General features: G+C 37.3%; 1 protein-coding gene across 2 annotated transcripts in view; it reads left to right on the top strand.

Annotated features, from left to right (window-relative positions):
• The window catches only part of PIK3CB (phosphatidylinositol-4,5-bisphosphate 3-kinase catalytic subunit beta), a 138,140-nt gene extending 116,182 nt beyond the window's left edge, over positions 1-21,958 (top strand). For both annotated transcript variants that reach the window (XM_045539229.1, XM_045539228.1), the window contains exons 19-24: positions 828-906; positions 12,879-13,046; positions 14,092-14,215; positions 18,191-18,336; positions 19,373-19,505; positions 20,459-21,958. In XM_045539229.1, coding sequence (XP_045395185.1) covers positions 828-906; positions 12,879-13,046; positions 14,092-14,215; positions 18,191-18,336; positions 19,373-19,505; positions 20,459-20,596 — 788 coding nt within the window. In that variant the 3' untranslated portion in view covers positions 20,597-21,958. The remainder of the gene's footprint in view (positions 1-827; positions 907-12,878; positions 13,047-14,091; positions 14,216-18,190; positions 18,337-19,372; positions 19,506-20,458) is intronic.
• Positions 21,959-25,889: the final 3,931 nt, after the last annotated feature.

The following is a 25,889-nucleotide window of genomic DNA, read 5'->3' as shown; positions in this document are numbered from 1 at the left end:
ATATTGATTTTGATGCCACAGTTTTACATTTTAATGAAAATATATGACTGACCCAAATTTTATAAAGGAAGTGCCTCTGAAGTAATCACACCAACCAAAAGTCATGACTTGTTAGTTGTATGACTATAAGCAAGGCACAGAAAATAATGAGCTTCAGGTTTTTCATACCCATGAGTATTATAGCATCTGTTTATCAGGATTATTATTAATAAAAGGAATCAAGTGAGATCACTTAAGTAAATATACTTAACATATTATGTACTTACATCTTCTTTATAAAGAACTCATAGTGTTTTGCTAGACATTTAACCCCACTTTATCATAGAAGTCTCGTTATGAGGTAGATGTCACTACTTTCACATACTGTGTTCCCTGAAAATACCCTTGGGCATGATAATAAATAAATTTAACCATTACAGTTTTATGGACCCAGGATGCAGTTACTTATGTGATTCTTAAGAACTTCCTCTATAGCCCTAAAAAGAAAATAAGCAGGAAAAATTAACAGTGTGATGTAGTACACATGCAATGTAATACAAACAGTATTATAGCATCCATACAATTAACACAGTAGCTTATACCTGCTAAACAATTTTAAACATTTTTTTAATTTAATTTCTGAAATAATGTTCTAGGGACATGCTAACCAGTGAGCCTAATATTTGATGTAACGAATATGGTAACATTAACATTTTGGAAAAGAGGTAGCACAGTATTTGTTAATGGTTTTAGTTAATTCTGGCTGAATTAGTTAACCTTGAGTTAATGAATTACTAGGCATAATAAAATGGAAAGCACTTAAAATGAAGTAATTTCTTTTCCTTTAGATTTACGACAGGATATGTTGACACTCCAAATGTTGCGCTTGATGGATTTACTATGGAAAGAAGCTGGTCTGGATCTTCGGTGAGATTTCTAGTGAATTTATTTATTTAGTTATTTATTTTTTGTCTTGGGTTGTATTCCTTCCACAGCAAAATTTCTAGAATTTTTTGATTCCTTCCCTCCTGCTATTATTAATTCTTCATAATGACATTTATATAGCACTTTAGATGTACTTTCAAATATTTTATCTTATTGAAACGTCATTAGGTTTAAAACTATACATGTGACTGAAATTTTAAAAAGAAGAAATAGGTTTGAATTTTCATAAGGCCTGGACAGACAGCATGAATCACATTCCATCCTGTGGTTTAGAAGGTGCCCTTAGAGGAGGATGCTCATGGCATTGACAAGGCCAGAGAAAGCCCTGTGGCTTTTTATATTTGGCCTAGGAACATTCATTCCTCTACTCACAAAGGGAAAAGACAGGAAAGTGTTTATTTAGGTGGGCTCTCAGGTTTTTAATAATTTTTTTTTTTTTTTTTTTTTTTGAGACAGAGTCTCACTTTGTTGCCCGGGCTAGAGTGAGTGCTGTGGCGTCAGCCTAGCTCACAGCAACCTCAAACTCCTGGGCTTAAGTGATCTGACTGCCTCAGCCTCCTGAGTAGCTGGGACTACAGGCATGCGCCACCATGCCCAGCTAATTTTTTTTTTATATATATATTTTAGTTGGCCAGATAATTTCTTTCTATTTTTAGTAGAGACGGGGTCTCGCTCTTGCTGGTCTTGAACTCCTGACCTCGAGCGATCCACCCACCTTGGCCCCCCAGAGTGCTAGGATTACAGGCGTGAGCCACCGCACCCGGCCCCATAAATATCTATTGAACAATTAAGGAAACATGTTAACATCTGTTATTTATTTACTTTTGTAAAAAGGCATTAAACATGCAGGTACAGTTAGTGAATTCTTATCCCATTCTTCTTCCTCACATCTTAGAAGTAACTACTATACTAAAGCTGAAGTATATTTATTTTGTACTTTAACCACATATTATATATCCATTGTACATTTTGAACTTTAAATGCTATCATACCACATATAACTTTTTGTAGTTAATTTTTTCTCTCAACATTTTTCTGAGATTTACCAAGATTAATATGTGAATTTCTAATTTATTGTTTTCACTGCTATATACTAATCCTCTTCAGATTTTTTTCCTCTCTTGAATCACTTTTGAAGCCAAAAATAATGCACTTCATCAGTGTTTTCAAATGTATTACCATACATTTTTATAACATCATCTTGTAATTTTAAAATCTGTGCTATATCTAATTTTCTCCTTTTTCGTGTGTAAAATTGTTTTATGTGCACTTTTTTTGTCCTAGATTATTAGAGCTTTGCTTCATTATTAATATTTTAAAGGAATGGGTTCTAATTTTGTTGATTCTTTTTTCTATTTTATCAATTATTATTTCTTTATGGTTTTCTTCCCTTTTGTGTTTTGTTCTCATTTTTGGATGAACTCTTTAAATTTCAAAATGAATATACTTATGTACTTTCATAATATATCAAACTATATATAGTTCAAATCCAAATATTTCATGGCTTCCACTTTTATTTCATTGACTCCTTAACTATTTAAAATTACTTTAACTTCCAAATGCATACTTTTTTTTTTTTGCTGTCTATGATTTCTAATTTTACTGTGTTATTATCAGGTTGTGTGTTCTGTATAACATCAAAATCTTACATTTCTTAAGAATTTATTTATGACTTAAAAATATATATCCAATTTTCTAAATATCACGTATATATTTGAAAAAGTTCTAGGCTGGGTGCAGTAGCTCACACCTATAATCCCAACACTCATAGAAGCCGAGGCAGGAGGATGGCTTGAGCTCAGAAGTTTGATACCAGCCTGACCAAGAGTGAGATCCCATCTCTACAAAAAATAGAAAAATTAGCTTGGCATGGTGGCATGCACCTGTAGTCCCAGCTCCTTGGGAGGCTGAGGTAGGAGGATCATTTGAGCCTAGGAGTTCAAGGTTGCAGTGAGCTGTCGTGATGCTACTACACTCTAGCCAGGGTGACAGAGTGAGACTCTGTCTTAAAGATAAAAAAAAAGAAAAGAAAGAAAGAAAAAGAAAAAGTTCTAGGTGCTATAACTATTGTCTGTAAGATTCTGTTAATTATGTTCAAATCTATATTCTTATTAAATTTTTACCTATTTGATTTGTAACTTCAGAGCTATGTTTTAATCTCCCATTATAATTGACATTTGTCAATGTCTGCTTGCTATTTTCTCAATTTTTGTTTATTTTGATCTTCTATGTATAAACGCATACAAATTTCAGTTTCTTTTAGCTTCTATTCCCTCCTTTATCATTAAGAAACAGCCTTCTTAATTCCTAGCAGATTTTCTTTTAGAGCCTGTTTTGTCTGAAATTTACATTGGTATACCAGCTTTCTTTTGGTTAATATTTGCTTTTGTATCTTTTATTTTCAACTATTTCATTTCATTTTACATTATGTGTGTCTGCTGTAAACAGCATATAGTTGGGTTTTTTTTGGTGAGGATGAATTTAGTCTGCAAGTATTAGTAAATTTAATTAATTTTATTTATTGTGATTGCTGTATATTAGGACTTATTTCTACTACCTAATTTTCTAATTTGTATTTACAAGCTTATTCTTTTTCTTTCTTTCTTTCTTTCTTTCTTTCTTTCTTTCTTTCTTTCTTTCTTTCTTTCTTTCTTTCTTTCTTTCTTTTCTTTCTTTTCTTTCTTTTCTTTCTTTCCTTTTTTTTTTGAGACAGGTTCTCCCTCTGCTGCCTGGGCTAGGGTACAATGGTGTCATCTTAGCTCACTGTAACCTCAAATTCCTGGGCTCAAGCAATCCTCCTACCTAAGCCTCCTGAGTAGCTGGGACCACCACACCTGGCTAATTTTTCTTTTTTTTCTTTTTCTTTCTTTTTCTTTCTTTTTTTTTTTTTTTTTGTAGAGATAGGGTCTTGCTTTTGCTCAGGCTGGTCTTGAACTCCTGGACTCAAGCAGTCTTCCCACCTCAGCCTCCGAAAGTACTGTGATTACGAGCATGAGCCACCTTGCCAGGTCTACATCCTTGTTCTTATATTTCTTTTTCTTATTTATTTCCTTCTGTTCAATTGCTAGTGGTTTTAAAAATTCCTTTTCCCTTTGTATAGAATCTTTATATACTATATAGTTCCATTTGACTTTGTAATCAGGAAGAGTCCTCCAACTTTTGTTCTTTCTCTGTTTTAGTTTATCTGGAAATGTCTTAATTTCTCCTTTGTTTTTCAATAAGAGTTTTGCTGGATATTGAATTCTTCGTTGACAGTAATTTTTCATTCAGCATTTCCAATGTGTCATCCCACTGCCCTATGGCCTCTACGGCTTCTGATGAGAAATCAGCTGTTAATCTTATTTAGGATTCTTATAAGTGATGAGTCATATCTCTCTTGTTCCTTTCAAGAGTCTATTTATTTTTGGCTCTTGACAGTTTGATTATAATATGTCTACTTCTGTTGAAGTTTATACTACTTTGAATTCATTGAACTTCCCGAATATGTAACTTGCTTTTCATCACATTTGCAAAGTTTTTAGCCATCACTTTTTCATATTTTTTTCTGCCTCTTTCTCTCGTCTCCTTCTCTGACTGCCATTATGCATTTTTTGGTAAGCTTGGCCGTATTCTATAGGTCCCTGAGGCTCTGTTCATGTTTTTCATTATTCTTTCTTTTGTTTTTATAACTGGATAATTAACCTATCTTCATGCTTGCCAATTCTTTCTTATGGCTGCTCAAATCTGCTGTTGTGCCTCTCTAGTGAATTTTTTATTTCAGTTATTGAAAATTATTTAAAATCTTTGATAAGTTCAAAATTCGAGTTTCCTCAAGGACAGTTTCTATTGAGTTCATTTTTCCTGTGTATGGGCGATACTTTCTTGTTTCTTTGTATGCCTCATGCTTTTTTTGTCAAAAACTGTTCACTTTAAGTAATTTGGCTGGCAACTCTGAAAATCAGATCTCTGAGCCCTTCAGAATTTGTTATTGTTGCTGTTTATTTTAGTGACTTTTCTGAACTAATTATGTAAAATTTGTATTCTTTGTCCTATGTGGTTCTTGATGTCTCTACTTGGTTAGTTTGTTGGTCAGCTAATGATTGAACAGAGATTTTCTTAAATGCTTGGAGTCCATAATTTTCATGTCTTTGCTGAGGGACTCTGTGTACTTGTTGGGTCACACCTTCAATGTTCAGCCAGGTCATTTAGAACTATGCCTTAGTCCTAACTTCCTGCTTGCATAAAGCCTCACAGTTATTCAGCATTGAGAGCTAGGGCCTTCTACATTCTTTCCTGTGCATGTGCACAGACGTGGGGATCTACCCAGTAGCATCGTCACATACAGCCTTCTAGATTCCTACCAATATTTTAGAGCTTTTCAATGCTCTGTATGGGCATCTCAATTCCCCTTCTTTTCTTTTTGAACTTTTCAGTTAGCTTATCGTTTGCCCCAACTGTTATTTTCCCCCTAAGATACCTGCAATGTTAAACAAATGCCTCCTATTATTTTTGAGAAATACCCCCATGAAAAAGGTAGTTCACATTAGGTGAGGTCTTGAGTCAGGTCAAATAAACACACTATTGTGAGTGAGATCTTCCTGGGAACCACCAGAGAGGTCAAAGAATGATAATTCTGTGGGAATAGGGTTTTGGAGGAGCTCCAACCCCATTTTTTTTCCTCTAGTGGCCGTCAAACTGCTTTTGTTCACCATGATTGTGGGCTGTTGGTTGTCAAGGCTGCCACATAACTGGGAAGTGGGGCTTGGACGAGGCCATAGTAAAATACAACATATTCAGCTTTTTTTAGTAAACACTTCCTGGATTGCTACAAGGCTTTGTTGTATTTACAGAGTTCTAAAGTAGTTAATTCTGACAATTTTTGCCAGTGTTCTTGTTGCTTTTATGGAAGAGTAGATATTCAGAGGACCTTATCCCCCATTTTTGCTAATATGACATGGTTATAGAATTTTAAAATGTAAATTGACTGCTTTCCTCAGAAACCTTGAAGATATTATTCCATTGTCTTCTGGCCTTCTTTTTAAGTCTACTGTTAATCTAATTATTGGTTCTTTGTGAGTAATCTGTCTTTTTTCCATCTTATTGCATCAAAACTTTTCTCTTTGCCTTTGGTGTCTACAGTTTTACTACAATCTGTGAATGGGTTTCTTGTTATTTATTTTTTTCCTTCACCAGTCTCATTGTGCCTTTTCAATCAAAGAAGTCACTTCTTTTAGTTTCTACAGAATTTGAACATTGTCTTCAATATTGCAGTTCTCTCACTCTCACTATCTTTTTCTGCTACTCCAGTGTATGTATGTTAGACTTTACCATTCTTGCCTATGTATTTCTTAACCTATCTTTCATATTTCCTACCTTTTTATATCTTTATGTGATATTCTGAGTAGTTTCTTATTCTGTTTTCCAGTTTACTAATTATCTCTTCAGCAGTGTCTAATCTCCTATATATTCAGTGTGTCATACCTTTTTTCCTCTTACACTTTCTATTCCTTTTCATCTCTTTCATCATTTTAAAGTCTCTTTTATTTTGTTCTGTTTTAGTTCGTGGGATGTCACTTTTGTACTTATCTACTTAGTCTCATTCATTTCCGTATGTAGTTAATAATATTTGGTTTTGAATTGATTATTAATGGATGTTGGGTTTCCTGTGAAGGGCTTTGCTCCCTAGATTGTGAAAATATCTCTAAAAAATGAGTTTGCATTTTATTTGTTCCTTTGCCAAAGGTCTGTGCACACAATCAACCTGTTTTTATGTTAACCTCTTGCCTTTAGGCCCTCACACCTAATAGATAGTTTATATATGGATCTCACAAGAGACAGTGGGAAGGCTTGAATTTTTGCACTGACATGAAATCTTTTTTTCCTCACCTACCCAGTTCCCAGGGTGGATGGGAAACTTTTATGCCACATTATCTGACTGGTGAGCAGATATTTTCAAGTTCCAGGCGTCCTGGAGTCTTACCTTTGTGTAGGATCTCAGCCAGAGCCTGCCTGCCTCATGAACCCAAGACCTCTTTTTTTGGTGGGCATTAAAATGTTAGCCAAGTCAGTAATTTCCTGAACCACTACAATGAGTAATGCCTATATTTCTGTAACCCACAGGTCTCCTTTTCTTTCTTTTTTAACTATAATTATAAAACCTTTTGACTTTCTCATTTTTTGTGATTTGTTATCTACAGCTACTTAGTCTATAAGGTTGGTGGAAACAGTTATAATTGTGATTGACTTTATTCCTGCAAGATTATAAGCATTTTCTGACAAATTGTTCAAGTTTTAATTATGATTGTTCATTATTAAATATATTTTGTTTTCAAAGAAACTTGAAATAGTTGCTATTTATTGATTGAACCAGGCATTAATTGTCTTAGGTTTTTCACATATGTAATGTCACGCAAGCTTTACAGCTCTATGAGGTTATAGTATTCCTTTGTAACACATGAGAAAATTAAAGCGCTAGAGATTTTAAACAAAGATTACAAAAATATTAAATGGCAGAGGTATAATAGCTACAAATCCAAGACTGTCAGACTCTGAAGTTAATGTCTTTATATTATTTACCACTCTAAGTGAGAAAAAAAAATTGTGGTAACACATGTCTAGTAACCCGTTGCCTATCACAGTATAATGGTACCCAAAATACATAATTTTTCATTTTTAAAAAAAGAAAAGTTATCTGTGTTTAGATCCTGTACTTTTCCAGTGCTGTAAAGGTAGAAAGAGCAATTTGCTGTGTGTGTTTTTTCTTTAATGGGACTGTAGATAGAAGTGGAATAAGGGAAAGAGATCATAATTCATCTAGAAAGGACATTGTAGCTACCATAAGTGACAGATTTTCTTTTCTTTAAATTAGGAGGAATTTCTAATAGAGCTGTGTAAAAATAGCTTTGAATAGGCAGCAAGTGTTTTGTTTAACCGTGCATAAGGAATACTCAATAGATAAGAGGAATGGGTCCTTGTAAGAAACCCTCCGCATAAGGACCATAAACCCAGTTGGCTGTAGGCCACCTGTTTTTATAAATAAAACTTTATTGGCACACGGCCATTTGTTTACATATTGTCTGTGGCTGCATTTGTGCTGCAATTACAGTGTTGAATAGTGACCTTAGTCTGCAGTTCCTAAAATGTTTACTATCTGGCCCATTCCAGCAAAAGTTTACTGACTCCTATATAAAGTAAACCCCAAAGAGAATGTTTTTACTTGATTGATTCCGCACAAAAGGAGGGAAACTTCAAGCTTACGCTTAATAACTCATTTATTCTTTCCAAAGTTGGCACATGAGCTACACAGTGGCCTCCTTTGCTAATAGCAGATTCAAGGCCATATGATGAGCCTTGTTTAGTTATGAAAGGCTAAGCTAAAGACTTTGTCCTAGCTTTCTTAGTTCCATCAGCCTAATTGAAAACCCCATCCAAGCCTGTTCTCTTAGTCCTCATTTTATTTATTCTATCTAAATGTAAAGCATATTTAGCATCAAATGAAGTTCATTGTGACCTCAGACAATGGGAGGCAGCCACATGTGGGAGTGCTAGAAATAAACATGATAGCTGTCTGATGGGAAACATTGTGTATCTGACAAGAAAAGGGAACTTGTCTATCCAGTGGGATCTTGCTGACTTTTTGTACTCTGACCTCATGTTTTTTAAAAAATGCAGGACTTTGATTCTTTTTGAGTTCATTTTCAAACTAATACCTTTTTCTCACCAAAACTTTTTTACTGTTTCTATAAATACATGTCCTGCAATGTTCCTATTCTGTTTGTTTTTCTTATGGCCAGCTGTTTAGGTTAAAGTGGGTCATGTGGCTCACACTCTTTTAAGATCAATCCCAAATCTTCAGGTACCTTCTGTACATTACTGTTTTAATACTTTTAACAGTGCCATCCATGTTTGGATGAAAGATAATGCATTTTGCTCATTTTCTTTTTTTTCTCTGATGTTTCAGAATACTCATTTATATCTTTCAGGTCAAATTAGCTCATTTGTAGGCCATCAGTATGTTAGGACACCCTGACCTTTGGTCAACAACTAGTAGGCATGTCTGGTAGGTTGTCTACATATAAATCTGCCTGGCCCTTGGTAAATTGGCCAATCCTCTACTTTTCTTCCCCTTAGCCCCCTACGAAGACACATGAAATAGTTTTTTGACAGTTGTCTTCATTAAGACTTCACATCTGAGTTGCACTAATGGAGTTTACTTCCCTTTTAAGATACCTATGTAAAAGTTATTTAATGATATTGGTATCAACAGTCTTGGAGGAGTGAAGGAAGGATTTGGAAGTAATATAAGCATTAGGCAAAGGATTTACACTTTTCTTCTTTGGAAGCAGTGGGTTAAGACACTACTCAGACTTGGGTCAGTGTGTCAGCGTGAAAGCCAGAGATAACTTGCTACATACTTTAGAGTAAGAATATGGGGCTAACATTACCACCGCTGTAGAATTTATTTCATTTTCTAATTCTTGGCTTTAATAAAAAAGGTACAAGTTGCTACTTGGGTTTGAGAAAGGAAGGTAAACATTCTGAAATTGTCATCTTGGCCTTTATAAGAAGCACAGAGGTTGAGTGCAAAGGGGGCCTAGATAAGATGATCAGGGTTCCAAGAATTTGTCCCCAGCTTGACTTCTGTCAAACTGTCTCTCTGACAAGGATGTTTTTTCCTTCCCATTGTGAACGTTCCATCCTCAAGGCACTGAATGCTTTCATCATTGCCTGCTTTTGAAGAGGAAATTGTTGGACCTGTGCCCAGTTTGGCTGCAAGTGGGGTGGGAGGAGATGCAGGAAAGTGAGAAAATGCACTTTAACCTGGCAGTGTTTGCTTTACATGTGTTGTGTCATGATAAGAATAAGGGGTCTTGGTAAAAACATTAATGCTCTGTATCTGTCTTATTGAGAGGTAAATTTTTAAAAGGAAAAATAAATAATGCAGGTGGTAAGCAATCTATTGGTATATCACTCTGCCAGAATGTAGTTGGACAATTCTGCTCCCAACCTTATTTTGCTAGAACGGGAAAAGTGCTTAAGGAGGCATAAAATAATTGAATTTTTCTTTGGAAGGAATTTTAGAAACTATTTACTAGAACTCTCTTCTTTATCTGATTGTTACACACACTAACACACTCATATTCTCCCTCTTTCCTGCAACACACACTCACAGACACATACATATTCTCTCTCTCTCTCTTTGTCTTTCATAAAGTCCTCCGGAGGCTTTCTCAGCTCTTTTAGGAGGATGATAGCGTCCTTATATGGCCTACAGGGACCTGCATGGCCTTTCCAACACTTACTGTATCTTCTCTTCACCTTGTTCTTGCTTCGCATTCTCTTCAAGTCCTGCTGTCCTTCCTCCTCACAGAGGTTCTTCTTGATTCCTGCCATGTTCTCCTGGCACTTCTCCCTTATACAGAGAACATGTGCACATTGTGCATTTGTGCTTTGTAAGCTCAGTTAGAGCAGGGACTGCTTTTTCACCCCCTTATTTCTGAATCACCAGCATCTAACACAATGTTTAGCTATACTCAAATATTTATTGAACCTGTGAATTCCATCCATTACATTTTCTATAGTTATCTGACCTATATTTGAAGCTTCCAAGGCATCTTATTTCATTTTGGAGTTGTTCTTATAATTTTTAGAAAGTTAGAGAAAATATTCACAACCAAAACAAGAAAAAGATAATATATAAAGAGCTTACAGAAATCACTAAGGTAAATGTTTAAAACCCTAATGAATAGGCAAAGGATGTGAATAGCTAAGTGACAAAAGAAATTCTTTGTAAAATGGCCACAAGAGATCTGAGAAAATTTTTACTTCACTAGGGATCAAATAAGTACAAATCAAAGCAAAATATCACCTATAAATTTAGCAAAAATTATTTTAATTGATAATCTATTTTCAAGACTGTATTATTAGCCACTTTTATGTCTAGCTAGTAAGAATATAAATTCTCCTCTTTTTCTGACTACTAGCCTTTTCTACATGTTCAGTCACCTCTTTTCAATGAAAGTTGGTATCTCCAAGGAGTTTATAATCCAACTGGGGAGGTAAGATTTCAACTCAGGAAATGAGAAGTCAGTGTGTAGAACTGTTGACGTCACGTTGGTGCTCTGGTTTAATATTTTACTCAAATCACTGTGAACTGTAAAACATGCAGCAGTTCTTTATCCACATCAGCCTCCCTATCTGTTTTCACTTATACAAGAAGCAGCATAAGCTAGAGACTATGTTAGGTTAAAAAGATAAATTTAGAGCCACACAGATCCAGTTTTAAGTTTTGGATATTTTGTTTAGTTAACTGTGTGACTTTTGGCAAGTTACTTATATTGCTTATTTATAAAATTGGGAACTTACCTTATAGAGATGATTTTTTTTTTTTTTTTTGAGATGAAGTCTTGCTCTATCACCTGGGCTAGAGTGCCATGGCATCAGTCTAGCTCACAGCAACCTGAAAGTCCTGGGCTCAAGCAATACTCCTGCCTCAGCTTCCCAAGTAGCTGGGATTACAGGCATGCGCCACCATGCCTGGCTAATGTTTTCTACTTTTAGTAGAGACGGGGGTCTTACTCTTGCTCACGCTGGTCTCGAACTCCTGACCCCCCACCTTGGTCTCCCAGAGTGCTAGGATTACAGGCATGAGCCACCACGCCCAGCCCCTTATAGAGATTTTGTTATTCAATTTGTTTATTGATTCAAAAATATTTATTGAGCTCCTACTTTGTGCAAGGTACGTTCTCAGGCACTGGGAATATAGCAGTGAACAAAATATCACTGCCTGATGGAACATACATCCTAATGGTAGAGACAGACAAATCACATGTACAGGACATGGGATGGTGTTGAGGTCTATACAGGAAAATAGAGCAGGGAAGGGATAGTGAGTACTGTGTCAGGGATAGTGTTGCATCTATAAATGGGATCATCCAGAAGTTCTCACTGAGATGGTGATATTTCAGCAAAGACTTCAAAGAAGTGACAGATAAGCCATGTAGATGTCTTGGGGAAGAATGTTCTAGGCAGAGAAAACAACACATGTAAAGGAGTGAGAGAATATATGCCTGATACATTTGAGGAACAGCAAGGAGGCCAGTGTAGTAGGAACAAAGTGGGCAATGGTAGTAGGAGAGACGAAGGGGGACCAGATTGAAGAAGGCCTTGTAAGCCATGGCAAGCATATCGTCTTTTAGTCTAAAGCGGGAAGCAATTGCAGAAATTTTGATCAGGGAAGTAATATAAGTACATTTTAAATGGGTCATGTTGCTGTTGTATTTAGAACAGACTATGATACGGAAGCAGGATGATCAGTTAGGAAACTGTTGAATAACTGAGGTAAAGGTTGATGGTGACCTAGACTAGGGTGTTAGCAGAGGAATCATGGGGTGGAAAAGTACTTAGACTCTGGAAACATTTTCAAGGTAGATAAATTCACTATTGAGCATAAGAGAAAGAAAAGAGCCAAAGATAAACAGAAGGTTGTGGGCTTGAACAACTGGAAGGACAGAGTTGCCCCTAATCAAGACAATATGTAAATTGTTTAGCTTGGCACATGGCACTTATTAGGTATTCCATAAAGGGAGGTTTCCTTCCCCCAAATTTAGAGTATAAATGAAGGACTTTTATGTGATGAGCTTCTGTCTGCCTACACAAGCAAATAGAGTTTTTTACAAGAATAACTATTAATAGATAACAAATTGTATATTTAGCAGGCACATTGGAATTCTGGTAAATTACTCCATCTGTTGGCCAAGAGATTTACTCCCTAACAGAAGGTAGAACTTGTATTTTTCTATATGACAATAATACAGGAATGGCAAGTGTATCAATAATAAAACTTTTTTTAAAAATCAAAGGCGAAATCTTACCAGATGAATGTTTCATTTTAAGGAAAACAAGACTTCTTTTTTAATCTTCTGCCCTTGGACATTGTAAAAATATGACTTTTGATGCCCATTTTTTCCTTTCAGGATGCTGCCTTATGGTTGTTTAGCAACAGGAGATCGCTCTGGCCTCATTGAAGTTGTGAGCACCTCTGAAACAATTGCTGACATTCAGCTGAACAGTAGCAATGTGGCTGCTGCAGCAGCCTTCAATAAAGACGCTCTTCTGAACTGGCTTAAAGAATACAATTCTGGGTTAGTTTATTTTTTTTAATTATCATTTTTCTGTACAAAAAGCCAAACAAATATTATAACCATTGTCCCAATAGAAATCATCAGTGTCTTAGAGGAAATACTAATGTTGTTTGTTATTGCTTCATTTCAGGTTATAACAACATGATACGTAGGCCCTCTTTACAGATGGTTAGCATTGAATTCTAATTTACCTGAATCAAATTTTAGAGCCCCATATAGTAAAATTGCAATCTAAGAATTTAGGTATTTTAAAGGTAACATATTGTTGTTTTGAAGTGCATCAACATCTGTAATTATGTGCATTATAGACTTAAGCATAGAGTAATTTTATGATAGAAGTAAATGAGTTTATAGATTGTGATTTCTCCAAACTAAAAAAAATAATACTTGGAATTGTGTTATTTAGGGCTATGGAGTTGGAAAAGCACTAATATATAGGAAATAATAGAATTTCACAGTGAGAGGGAAATGCTCTGCAAGTATTTTTGGCTAAAGACTTCGAAGTCAGACTCAGATTTTATCACTGGTAAGATCCAAGGATTTCTATGTGAGAGTCAGTTTCCAAAGTTTTTCTTAAGGCCTTGTCTCCAATGGGTCTGTATTACTCACTTCTAATTGAAGTCAGTGACTTAAATGGTTGGAACTTGAATGCTTAATGCTTAAACATGGAATTCTAGTTCTAGGTCAAAACTAACAAAAATGTTCCCAGAATGATCTAGTAAAGCCATGGTCTCTTCTGCCACTATGCACATGAGCTGATTCCTATCCCCATTGAAACCTCACTCCCAGGACACAGGAATTTTAATGGCTGAGGCCCAATTGTCTAATGTCTTTGAAGCCAGCCTGATTTCTTCTCTGACCTGCTCCTGCGATGACCACCCTCACTCCCCTTGGCTGATCTAGCATGTTCTCTCATATAGTTTTCGCAGCTCTGTGTTGCAGTTCTCCTCATAATTAAAAAGGAAACAGAGTTGTGATTTGGGTTTTACCCCACACATTTGGAGGCTGAAAACCTTTGTTGCTTCTATTTTTTTCTCTTTTTCAGGGATGACCTGGACCGAGCCATTGAAGAGTTTACCCTGTCCTGTGCTGGCTACTGTGTAGCTTCTTATGTCCTTGGAATTGGTGACAGACATAGTGATAACATCATGGTCAAAAAAACCGGCCAGGTGAGCTGCTACACAGGGTCTGCCAAGGGCCTCAATGATGCTATTGCCTAGGTACAGCATAATCTCCTGTGAAACTTGGGCAGATTCTTCAGTGGTTCTCAGTCATGTCTTTGTCTTTCCTTCAATTTCCCACCAACCTTTATTTCATACACCATCTGCTACATGTATTTATTTGTTTATTTGCTTAAAATTACATGGTAAGCATTCATTTAAATGTTTAAAAAATTATTGAAAAAAATTATTGTAGTTATTTAGAAGTGGCCTATTCTTTCAATATAAGAAATTGTATTTGGGGCTGGGCATGGTGGCGCATGCCTATAATCCTAGCACTTTGGGAGGCTGAGGCGGGAGGATTGCTTCAGGTTAGAAGTTCAAGACCAGCCTGTGCAAGAGCAAGACCCTGTCTCTGGCCAGGCACAGTGGCTTGTGCCTGTAATCCTAGCACTCTGGGAGGCTGAAGTGGGAGGATAGCTTAAGCTCAGGAGTTCAGTGCCAGCCTGATCAAGAGTGAGACCCTGTCTTTACTAAAAAGGAAAAAAAAAATACATAAAACAACAAAACCCAGCTGGCCACTGTGGCGCGCACCTATAGTCCCAGCTACCCGGGAGGCTAAGGCAGAAAGATCGCTTACAGCCCAGGAGTTGGAACTTGCAGTGAGCTACAGTGACATCCCTGCACTCTACCCAGGGCAATTGAGTGAGACTCTGTCTCAACAAAAAAAAAAAAAAAAAGGAAAAACCAAAAAGACCCTGTCTCTACTAAAAATGGAAAAATTAGCCAGGGATGGTTGGTGGCGCACACCTGTAGTCCCAGCTGCTTAGGAGGTTGAGACAGGAGGATTGCTTGAGCCCAGGAGTTTGAGGTTGCAGTGAGCTATGATGGTGTCACTGCCCTCTAGCCTGAATGACAGCATGAGACCCTGTCCCAAAAAATAATAATAAAATAAAGAAATTGTATTTCAGATACATGTGTACCTAACAAAAGGAGCAGATGATGTGCAGGATGTATTAATAACCAATGCTAAGAAAATGTTAAGGTGAACTCCACTTAAACCATTTTCCCTTTTTGACCATCAAACCCAATCATATTTGGGAGTAGGGAGAAAAGCAGTGTTACTAATAGCATTTGGGGGTAGCTAGGGAAGTTAGGCCAGTTTATGAAGAAGTATTTAGTTTTCAGGTGAAAATTTTTCATAACTTAGGTTATTTGTAAATTTTTTTATGTTAAGCAAAGACAGATGAGATATCTTGTATAATTTTTCAGTTTAGCCACCCTAGGAATTCCCTGCCACTAGAAGCATACCAGAATGAAAATCTTTGGCTACTGTCTGAACTCGGCTCTAGGTGGGACTTTGGTAACAACCATTCTACTCTCTACTGGATTAGCAGACATTTGAGGGAAGCCTCTACCATGAAAGACAGAGAGAGCCCAAACAAGCAAAATGGGGTGGTGACAGAGTGACTGCAGTAAACAGTGGATGTTTTTAAAAATTAAAAAAAAAAAGGCATTGTATTAATTTCTATAAAGCAATAATAAGATTCCATTTTTTTAAACCAGAAAATAGAAAAAGGTCTTAGAAATTAGGAAGAAACAAAAAGTTAAAATAGAAATAGTGTAAAACATCTTGTGGCAGCCAGAGTTGTAAGTGCTTTATATACATTAATGTCCTTGATCCTTATGACAACTTTACAGAGTAGTGGTAGTATTATCCCCATTTTATGGATGAGGAAATTCAGGCAACAAAGAATGAACATACCAGAATTTAAACTCTGGCAATTTGTTTTGTTTTGTTTTTTTTTTTTTTATTTCAGCTCATCATGGGGGTACATAAATTTAGGTCATATACATTGTCCATGTCCCGCCCATCCCCCCGAGTCAGAGTCCCAAGCGCGTCCGTTCTCATTCTCCAGACAGTGCGCCTGGCACTCATCATGTAGTCATACCTCGATCCCCTCCCCCCCCCCACCTCCCCGGGTCTGCACCTTCAAGCATGATCATTCCCCAGAGGGTGTGCAACGCACTCGTCATGTAGGCATACACCCATCCCCTCCCCCCACCCCCCATCCCAGTCTGATATCCAATTGGTATCCTTCCCCGATGTACATTTAGGTGATGATCAGGGAAACCAGTTTTCTGGTGAGTACATGTGATGCTTGTTTTTCCATTCTTTGGATACTTCACTTAGTATAATGGGTTCCAGCTCTCTCCAGGAGAACCAAAGAGATGTCGTATCATCGTTATTTCTTATAGCTGAAACTCTGGCAATTTGGCTCATATTCTTTCTTTAAAAACCACCATGCCTTAATATCTCAAAAAAAATATGTTAAATAGAAAAAAATCCAGAAATGATAGAGACTCATCCCAGGGAACTATGCCATCAACCTAATAGGAATTTCAGAAAGAAGTAGAAGAGGAAGACAGGGAACTTACTAAGCAAATAATATAAAAACATTTCCCAGAGCCAGTGTTCATGAATATCCAATCAGAGTGCACAAAAGTTCCCTTATAATGGATGAAGAACACCTGTACTAAGGTTCTTCACCATGAAATTTCAGTGCATCAGGCATTAAGAGAAGGTCTTAAAGCCTTCCCAGAGACACAGCAGGCCCCATGCCAGTGTTTAGGAATCTGAATGACTTGGCTTCTTAATAGCTACATTGGAAACCATGAGACACAGCGAAAGTTAGTCTTCATAGTTTTGAGGGAAAATGACTTCTAACCTAGAATTCTATAACCTAACTATCAATCAAGTATGAAGGGTAGAATAAAGACGTCAAATGTACTAGGTCTCAAAAGCTGTACCTCCTCTTCATCTTTTCTCAGAAGGCTGCAGAATAAGGGTATCTACCAGAACAAGAGTAAACTAGTAGTTCTCAACTGGGGTGATTTTTTCCCCCCCCTAAGGTCCTATTTGTCAATGTGTAAGGACATTTTTAGTTGTCATAACTGGGGGGTGGGGTTATCTAGTGGGTAGAGGCCAGGATGCTGCTAAACACCCTACAATATATGGGACAGAACTTCATAATAAAAAATTTTATAGCCTAAAATGTCAGTGGTGCCAGTGATGAGAACCCTGGTCTCGACCCAAGAGAATGTGATGTGGGACTCAGGACACAGGGGCTGCATATGGAAGAGGAGTATTGGAAAGCCCAGCATGATGGTTCTGTGGCAAGACTAGAGAACAACCAGCCAAGACAGAAACGAATAGATAATCTGACTGTCTGGAAAACAGTTTTGAAAATGATTTGTAGATTTTTAAGGAAGAATTAATGATAGAATGCCAAGCCAAATAAATAAATAAGTAAAAGCAGTTTTCTCAAGGAAAAAAAGATGAATAAAAAAGGAAATGTAGTTACAACATAGCACTAACACATTGCTTAGCTTTGAAATGTATTTACATAATCTGAACAGTATAAACACTGAATTTTGATTGACCTAGAAATTTAATGTGCCACATTAGATAGCATTATTTTAACACAAGAGTACTAAATCTTTAACCTTCTACAATATGAATAGTAATCTAAAATTAGGAAGTAAAATGAAGTATAAACATATTTAGAAAAATGGAAGCAGATACCAGGAAAAACACATTAAAGAGTAAGGAGAAGTTACCTTTAAGCAGTAGCACTGAAGGTAAGGGAGCTAGTAGGGCAAGGATGTACTCTTTTTGGTTAAGTTTTATAAAACTATTTGACTTTTTAAAAATCAGACATGTTTATTATTTGGATGTATCTTTCTTTTTGAAGATTCTCCTTTCCCACTGGGTATATGCAGTTTAATATCAGGGTTATTATTGAGTATAAAAAACCTAAGAATGTTAGAAATACTCTTTTCCCAAGTGGCTCAGTAGGCTCCAAACAGGAAAATGGCTCAGAAGAGGGTGAGTGGTAGTGCATGAGGATCTAGGACTGTGGAGATCTTTGATTTGGACCCCACGAGAAACACGAGGAAAATTAAATCCCATTTGTTTTCCAGCTCTTCCACATTGACTTTGGACATATTCTTGGAAATTTCAAATCTAAATTTGGCATTAAAAGGGAGCGAGTGCCTTTTATTCTTACTTATGATTTCATTCATGTCATTCAGCAAGGAAAAACAGGAAACACAGAAAAGTTTGGCCGGTAAGTATTGCCCTCATGTCAAGGCTAAATATGTCTGACACTTTCTCATCGTACCAGCTTGACCAGCATTTCCTAGCTGAGGTGTATTTGGATCTGGGAGATACTCAGTCTGATAGCAGGAAACTTTTGGGGGGAATTTGGCTGTCAGATCCTTGTGCTCGTTCAGAAATGCTCAGGAAGGATAAACAGAGAATGCTAGAAATTTGAAATGTTACAGTGTTTTATTCCAATAATATACTACCTTTTACCTGTTTCAGAAAATTCTGGAAAATATTCAGACTTTTGATAGTAATGTGCTGAGAACACAGGCATTTTGCTGTCATTCTGTATGAAGTACAGTGAGGGAGCTGGGGGTCAGGGCAGACTATTACTCACTACTTACATGTTCCCAAGCACATTATTTGTCTTCTTGCCTTTGTTTCATCTTAAAATGGAGACAAAAAATGTAACCAACACATACTATTAATATATGCTTAACAGATAATTGCTATTATCCTTTCTAGTTCTGCCCGGGTTCCTGCAGAATATACTGCCCTGGGTTCAGTTTTCTCTTTGGCAAAATAAGGGTGGTAAGATTGGATGGTCCTCTGGGAGAGGAGAGAAAGAGAAGCCAAGATAACCAGGAGGAGCAATGCAAACACATTGACTCTGATTTGGGGGGATATTAATTAGTCTCTGGAGTCAGACCCACAAATACAGAACCTAGAAGTACATTCAGAAATCCTCATGGATTGTAATTATCACTGGTTTAATAATCAGTTCTTATGTCTCATTCAATTTAAAAGCCCAGATTAAGTATACATTTTGTCATAGAATTTGTATTTAGTTTTGTTTTTGAAAAAGATGTATGTCATTTTAGAGAGCCTGATTATTTAGTCCTGGGACAATTTTCCCAAAAGTAAAAATCAGAAATGAACCTTTAGTTTGGTAGAAATTTTGTGGTGCTGTTAGAAAGTCTAGGTACGTCTTCTTATTTTCCTTTATGAAATGTGCTCTCTCCTCTCTAACACTGTGCTCATGTGGTTTGCTTCCAAAGGTTCCGCCAGTGTTGTGAGGATGCATATCTGATTTTACGACGGCACGGGAATCTCTTCATCACTCTCTTTGCACTGATGTTGACTGCAGGGCTTCCTGAGCTCACATCAGTCAAAGATATACAGTATCTTAAGGTACAAACCCCTTTTCCTTATTGGACTTTGTGGACATGGAGCTCAGTTATAGCTGCATATTTCATTCAAATGTCTGCAGGGAGTGGAACAAAATCGTTTCCTCTGAGATGGTTCTTAGCCAGAAGGAAAAGAATCTGGAAAGTTCATGTGAAGGAGCAATTTTGAAAGAGGAGCTTGTAACTCAGATGATTTTCTCATCAGTAGAAGGGGCATAAAGAAGACTGGTATGGGGCAGTGGACTTCTTACCGACACACTGGAAGACCATGGATTAGCAGCTCTTTGGCACCTTGATTTTCAGCAACCTGCCTTTTATTTGCCAGGGTGTTAGCGGGACTGAGTCATCCTACTGGATTTGGGTGGTGGTTGCAAGCAGTTTTGTGAGGGTCTTGCAGTAATTATAAATTCTTTTCATCTTCAAAAACCCTTTGGCAAAGGTCATACTACCTTGATGTTCTTCTCCCTGCTGCAAATGATTTTTTTTTTTTTTTTTTTTGAGACAGAGTCTCACTCTGTTGCCTTGGCTAGAATGCCATGGCATCAGCCTAGCTCACAGCAACCTCAAACTCCTGGGCTCAAGCAATCCAGCTGCCTCAGCCTCCCGAGTAGCTGGGACTACAGGCATGCGCCACCATGCATGGCGAATTTTTCTATATATATTTTTAGCTGTCCATATAATTTCTTTCTATTTTTAGTAGAGACGGGGTCTCGCTGTTGCTCAGGCTGGTCTCGAACTCCTGAGCTCAAACAATCTGCCCTTCTCGGCCTCCCAGAGTGCTAGGATTACAGGCGTGAGCCATTGTGCCTGGCCTATAAATGATATTTAAATAAGAACATGAGCATACTGCCTGATGGTAGCTTGGGAGGCATGGCCAGGCCAGCCTGCTGCAGACTTTGATGTTTACACATCTCTTCTGAAGATATATAAAATCACATTTTTCCTCTTCCGTTTTAGGACTCTCTTGCCTTAGGGAAGAGTGAAGAAGAAGCACTCAAACAATTTAAGCAAAAATTTGATGAGGCTCTCAGGGAAAGCTGGACTACTAAAGTGAACTGGATGGCCCACACAGTTCGGAAAGACTACAGATCTTAACTTTGCTCCTAATGTGTTTGTTGGTTTCATTTCATTTTCATTTTATACTTGCACTAAATTGAACATGACCCTGCCAGAGATGTTATAAAGGGAATGAAATCCTGGAACTCAGAGTTAAATTAAGAACAAGGCATCCCACAGAATCTAATCTGAAAAATCCCTGATGACTACCCTCTGCTTTTTGAATGCTTCCAAGACTGATCACGAAAACTGTCAACATTATGGATAATCATTTCCTGCTGACTTTGCACGCCATGGAATGCTACTAGGGATTGTTTTTTGGTTTGTTTGTTTTTTAGTGTTTGGTACTTTCCAGAAAGGTGTAAATACTTCTTTTCAGTATTGTGACCAAGTGTTATCACTCAGCCAATAACTTATCCATACCTGGGGGCTGGGGGCTGTTCTTTCTTTCCAAATGAGACCTAAAAAAAGGTGTCTTTCTTCCCTTTTAAATTGTGTAAACTAGAAATTATAATATAATTTGAACTTATGATTATTTTTCAAAAGAAATCTTATAAACCTGCAGAAACTCATTAATTCTTTTGTTAATATTTATCTCCATGATAGCATCATTCCAACCACACTTGCTGAAAATCTTGTGAGGCAAATATAATATATATAAATATGCTGCATATATATTATAAAATTTCTAGTGGGAGTTCTATATAAAAGATATTTCTTTGGTATTGTTCAGCCTGTGTTTTAAAGTTTTACAAAAAGCAGAGCTTTTTCTTGAGTTACTTTTCAGTTAGTTAACTGTGTGATCCAGTTCTTCCAGCTGCTTCTATAATGAGGCACATATTAATGCAGTTTTTATATGGTATCTATGAAAGAATTCACTTCATAGAGAATAATACTTGAGCAGATGTATCCAAGAAAGCAAGCAAATGAAAAGGAATCTATTTATGGAATAAACTCCAGACCTAAAATTCAGTATTTTAATAAAATGCCAGCTGTCCTTACTGTATTTATTAAAACTTGTAAATGTGATTTCTCAAGGCTATTAGTTCAAATTGAAATGATTTCATGCCACATGGAAATCTTTAATTTATTTGTTGAGGTACCATATATTTAGGGTGCTAGGTGGCAAATAATGTTAATATGTGCAATAGGAACTACTGGTTTGAATGTGTAAATGATACTCTTTCTGAGTACTGGCAACATCCAGCAAAACTACTGCTTAATCTCCAAAGAATTTTGGGAGCTCTCAATCCTTGATGATATGGGAAAGAGAACTGTGTATTTGCCCTGTGACTGGGCTTTCTATAGGAATTTTATTAAAGATTGTTTAATTCTGTTGTCCTTCTTAAAATGTTCTCAGTCAAATAAATGGGTGAGCTGGTTTCGGCTGTTCTTAGAATGCGTGGGCCTCGTCTTCATGGGTAGCACAGGCCTTTGGAACTTGGCATTGGGACTTTAAGAAATGGCCAAGTCAGTAGACAGACCAACTAACTGCAGGAGTAGTCTGAGACTTATAACTTCTTTCCTGACTTCTCTCCTTGCTTCCCAGCCCCATCGTGCACAGTGTGGGGGGCCTCTTGGGCTTAGATGAGATCCTGAAGTGTGGGGGTCTCTCATCAGGTTTTCTATGCCTTTGGGAGTACCCTGAAGTGTGGGAGAATGCCTGGTTAGTTACTTGGCACCCAAGCCAAGGACAGACAGCAGCCACTTTGAAGCTCTCTTCCATGGGGCAGATGCTCAGAGCAGTCCAGTTTCTTGGAAATAACAACTGAGGATAAGGGTTGACCTCTGAACTCCCCATTCCCAGGATTGGTTTAAACTCAGTGAGAATTACAGGAAGAGAACTGTGGAAGGACATGTTTTTTCGGGGATGTTTGTCTAGTAGCAGTACACCATTACATAAAGCAGGCTGCAGACCATTGATTTGGAGAATGGTGAACATAGCCAGGAAGAAGTGGGTACCACTCTTTGCAAAGGGGTCTCTTCAGCCCAAAGGAGGACCTTGATAAATATATGCCAAATCAGTGAATGTGGATGTCTTCAAGACCAAGAAAGGGAAGTGAACCTCCATGTGTGTCCCCAGACAGTGCTGGGCCTGAACCTAGGATGGTTCTTGACCCCTTCTCCCCTACTCCTGCTATGGGTCCCTACCTCCACCCCAAGATAGCCAGGACAGTGTGGTTCAGTAGCTGCTGAGCATTCCTAGCAGGTACACCATACATCTGGCTGAGCTAGGGAGGAGGAGGTAGAAGGCAGGATAGCCACCCTCCATGTTGAGTTTGGACTTTGTGCTGCAGAAACAGCTGTTTGCATAAGGACTGATTACCCATGCCTTGACTCTTGAGTGCTCTGCCCAACAAGGGATCTTACCCCCAAACACTTTGCTTTCTGTCTTTTGGTCCTCTCCCACATTCCCCCAAAACAAGGTTTTGGAAACTGTAAATTTCCATATTTGAGGATAGCATCTGTGTCTACCTGGGTATGGGGAGACAGAGAATGACTTTTTTGAAGAAGTAATTCTTGAGTGCTCACCTCCTGTCTATAGGCAGACCCTGGACTATAGAGACCAATATTTGCAATCCAACTCTGCCTTTGTGACCCTTATGTGAGTTATTAATACTTATTTCTTAGGGTCTGAGCTTCCTAGTTTATAAAATGGGATGAATACTACCTGCCTCACTTTTTTGGGGTGGAGAGAGGCTGGGTTAAAACTAGGGAGAGGAACATGTGCTGAGTCCCAATTCAGACAAACTCACTTGCTTTTCTGTTTACCTATCTCCAAGGCCACTGAGGGGAGGAACTCGGAGACGGAAAGCCCCATCCAGAGCTCAGTCCTTGTCTTTTCTCTGGAGAGATCACTCCAGTGCATTCTCAGTTCTGCCTTGTCCATCCTACAGCTCTCAGCACCAGACCCCAGCCAGGTAGGCAGTCTGTAATGTAGGGGGCACTTGTCTACAGAAGGTGAAAGATTGGTCCATCAGGTAGAGAGCAGAGTGGTGCCATGCTGTGTGACCCTAATTATTGGGGTGGACAGCTCTTAGAGTGAGCAGGACTGGGTTTCTTGGAGAGGAAGGTTTTTGAGTGGAGTCTTCAAGGACAGATAGCTAGGGGCAGTGTGATGGGAAGAGCTGACTAGGCAGAAAAGTACAGCATATATAATATAAAGCCTGGAGGTGAGAATAAGCAGGATTCATGGGCCTTAATAGGCTCGACAATTGTTTCTTTCCACCTGCCTGCCCCTTCCTCCAGGTTCAGCAACTCAGAAATTTTAGCTGTTAGCCTTTGAGACCCTTCCTATCTTCCTCTCTCCTACCTTTTAACATTTTTAAAAAATTTTTTAATTATGGGTACATAATAGTTACATATATTTATGGAGTATATCTTCTACTTTTTTTATTGTGTGAAATAGTACATAGAGAAAAGTGAATAAATCACTAATAATACATAAGTAACATCAACATGTTATAAAGCAAACGTCCAGTGTAACCACCACAAAGGTCAAGAAAGAACATTGCCAGCAAATCAGTTGCCCTATAAGTTCCCTTCTAGTTAGGATTCCCTCCCTCTCTGCCAAGGTAATCACTATCCCTTCTTTTACAGCTATCATTTCTTTCTTTCTGAGTTATACTGCCTTCATTTTAGGTCAGGCTTCTTTCACTCAACATTATGTTTTCTATTAATACATTCAACCATGTAGTTTCAGGTAGTTGTAGTTCATTTGTTATTATTGTGTAGAATTATTCTGTTTTATGCATATACCATAATTTATCTTTTCTACTGTTAGGGTGCATACAGATTGTTTCTAGTTTGAAGCTGTTACAAATAATGATGCTATGGTAATTATAATTTATCTCTGGTTCACTTATGTACATATTTCTTTGGATGTATATACTTAAAATTGATAGGTTATAGGATTATGCATATCTTTATCTTGACTAGGTAATGCTAAAGTAAGTGGTTGTACCAATTTATTCCTCCTCCAGCAATATATCAGAATTCATGTTGCTACACATTCTCACCAATACCCAATTGACCAAGATTTAAAAAATTTTAGCCATTCTGATGTATAGAGTGAATTCATTTGCATTTCCCTGATTAGTAATAAGATTAAGGTGCTTTTTTCTATTTATTATTGGCTATTTGGATTTTCTCCTTTGCAATGCCTGTTTTAATCCTTTGTCCATTTCTTTATTGGGTTACCTGTCATTTTGGCTTTTAGGGGCTTTTTGGTTGTTTTTCTATTTTGCTTTTTGTTTTGTGAAATTATATACATTTTGGATACAACCTTCTGCTTATCATATGTATTGAAAAATCTTTTCCGACTCTGTGACTTTCTTTCTTCTCTCAGTGGTTTCTTCTAATAACATAAGATCTTAATTTTAATGTCAAAATTTATCATTCTTTTCCTTTATGGTTAATACCCTTTGTGCAAGTGTTTAAGAGATCTTTTTAGGGAAAAAAAAAGAAAGAAAGAAAAGAAAAAAGATCTTTTTCCTACCCTAAAGTTTGGAAGAAAGTCTCTTGGATTATCCTCTAAGCACTTTATTGTCTGGCCTATACCATTTAGATCTATACTTAGAATTGCTTTTTATATATAGTGGAAAGTTGGAGTCAAATTTGGTTTTTGTTCCATATGGACACCAAAATGTCCCAATATCTTTTTTGTTTCTTTTCTTTTCTCTCTTTTCCCTTCCCTTCCCCCTTCCCTTCTCCCTTCCCTTCCCTTCCTTTCCCTTCTTCTTTTCTCTTCTTTTTTCTCTTCTTTTCTTTTCTTTCTTTTCTTCTCTCCTACCCTTGTCCCAATATCTTTTATTGGAAAGATAATCTACAGACCCACCTTTGTCATAAACTAAGTATCCATATATGCATGGGTCTGCTTCTGCGTGTCTAGTAGATTTCCTCTATTTTTATTTTATTTATTTATCAGACTCATATATAGCATTTATTGTGTGCTAGGCACTCATCTAAACTGCATATTTAAGTGTTAAATATATAGATATATATTTAATCCTTGTAAGTCTTCTGTGATAGAGATGAGAAAATGGAAGCACAAAAGGGTTAAGTCCACAGTCACAAAGTAGGTGATGGAGCCAGTATTCAAACCCAGGGATTCTGTCTTAAGTATCTGTGCTCTTCACTCACATCAGTGGCACAATATACATTTCAGAATCTGCTTAAGTTCCACACATAGAATCTGAAAGGTGGCCTTACTAATAGCCTATCTAACAGAGGAAAATAAACTGTTAAACAGAAAGTAAGAGAAATAAACTCTCAGCACATAATTGTCCCTTTGAAGAGAAAAACTCACAGCACAACTGCCCCCTTTGTTTTG

The sequence above is a fragment of the Lemur catta genome, chromosome 1, assembly GCF_020740605.2.
Source record: "Lemur catta isolate mLemCat1 chromosome 1, mLemCat1.pri, whole genome shotgun sequence".
NCBI classification, from domain to species: Eukaryota; Metazoa; Chordata; class Mammalia; order Primates; family Lemuridae; genus Lemur; species Lemur catta.
The sequence above is the reverse complement of the archived record's forward strand: the minus strand, read 5'-3'. Positions and strand labels throughout refer to the sequence as shown.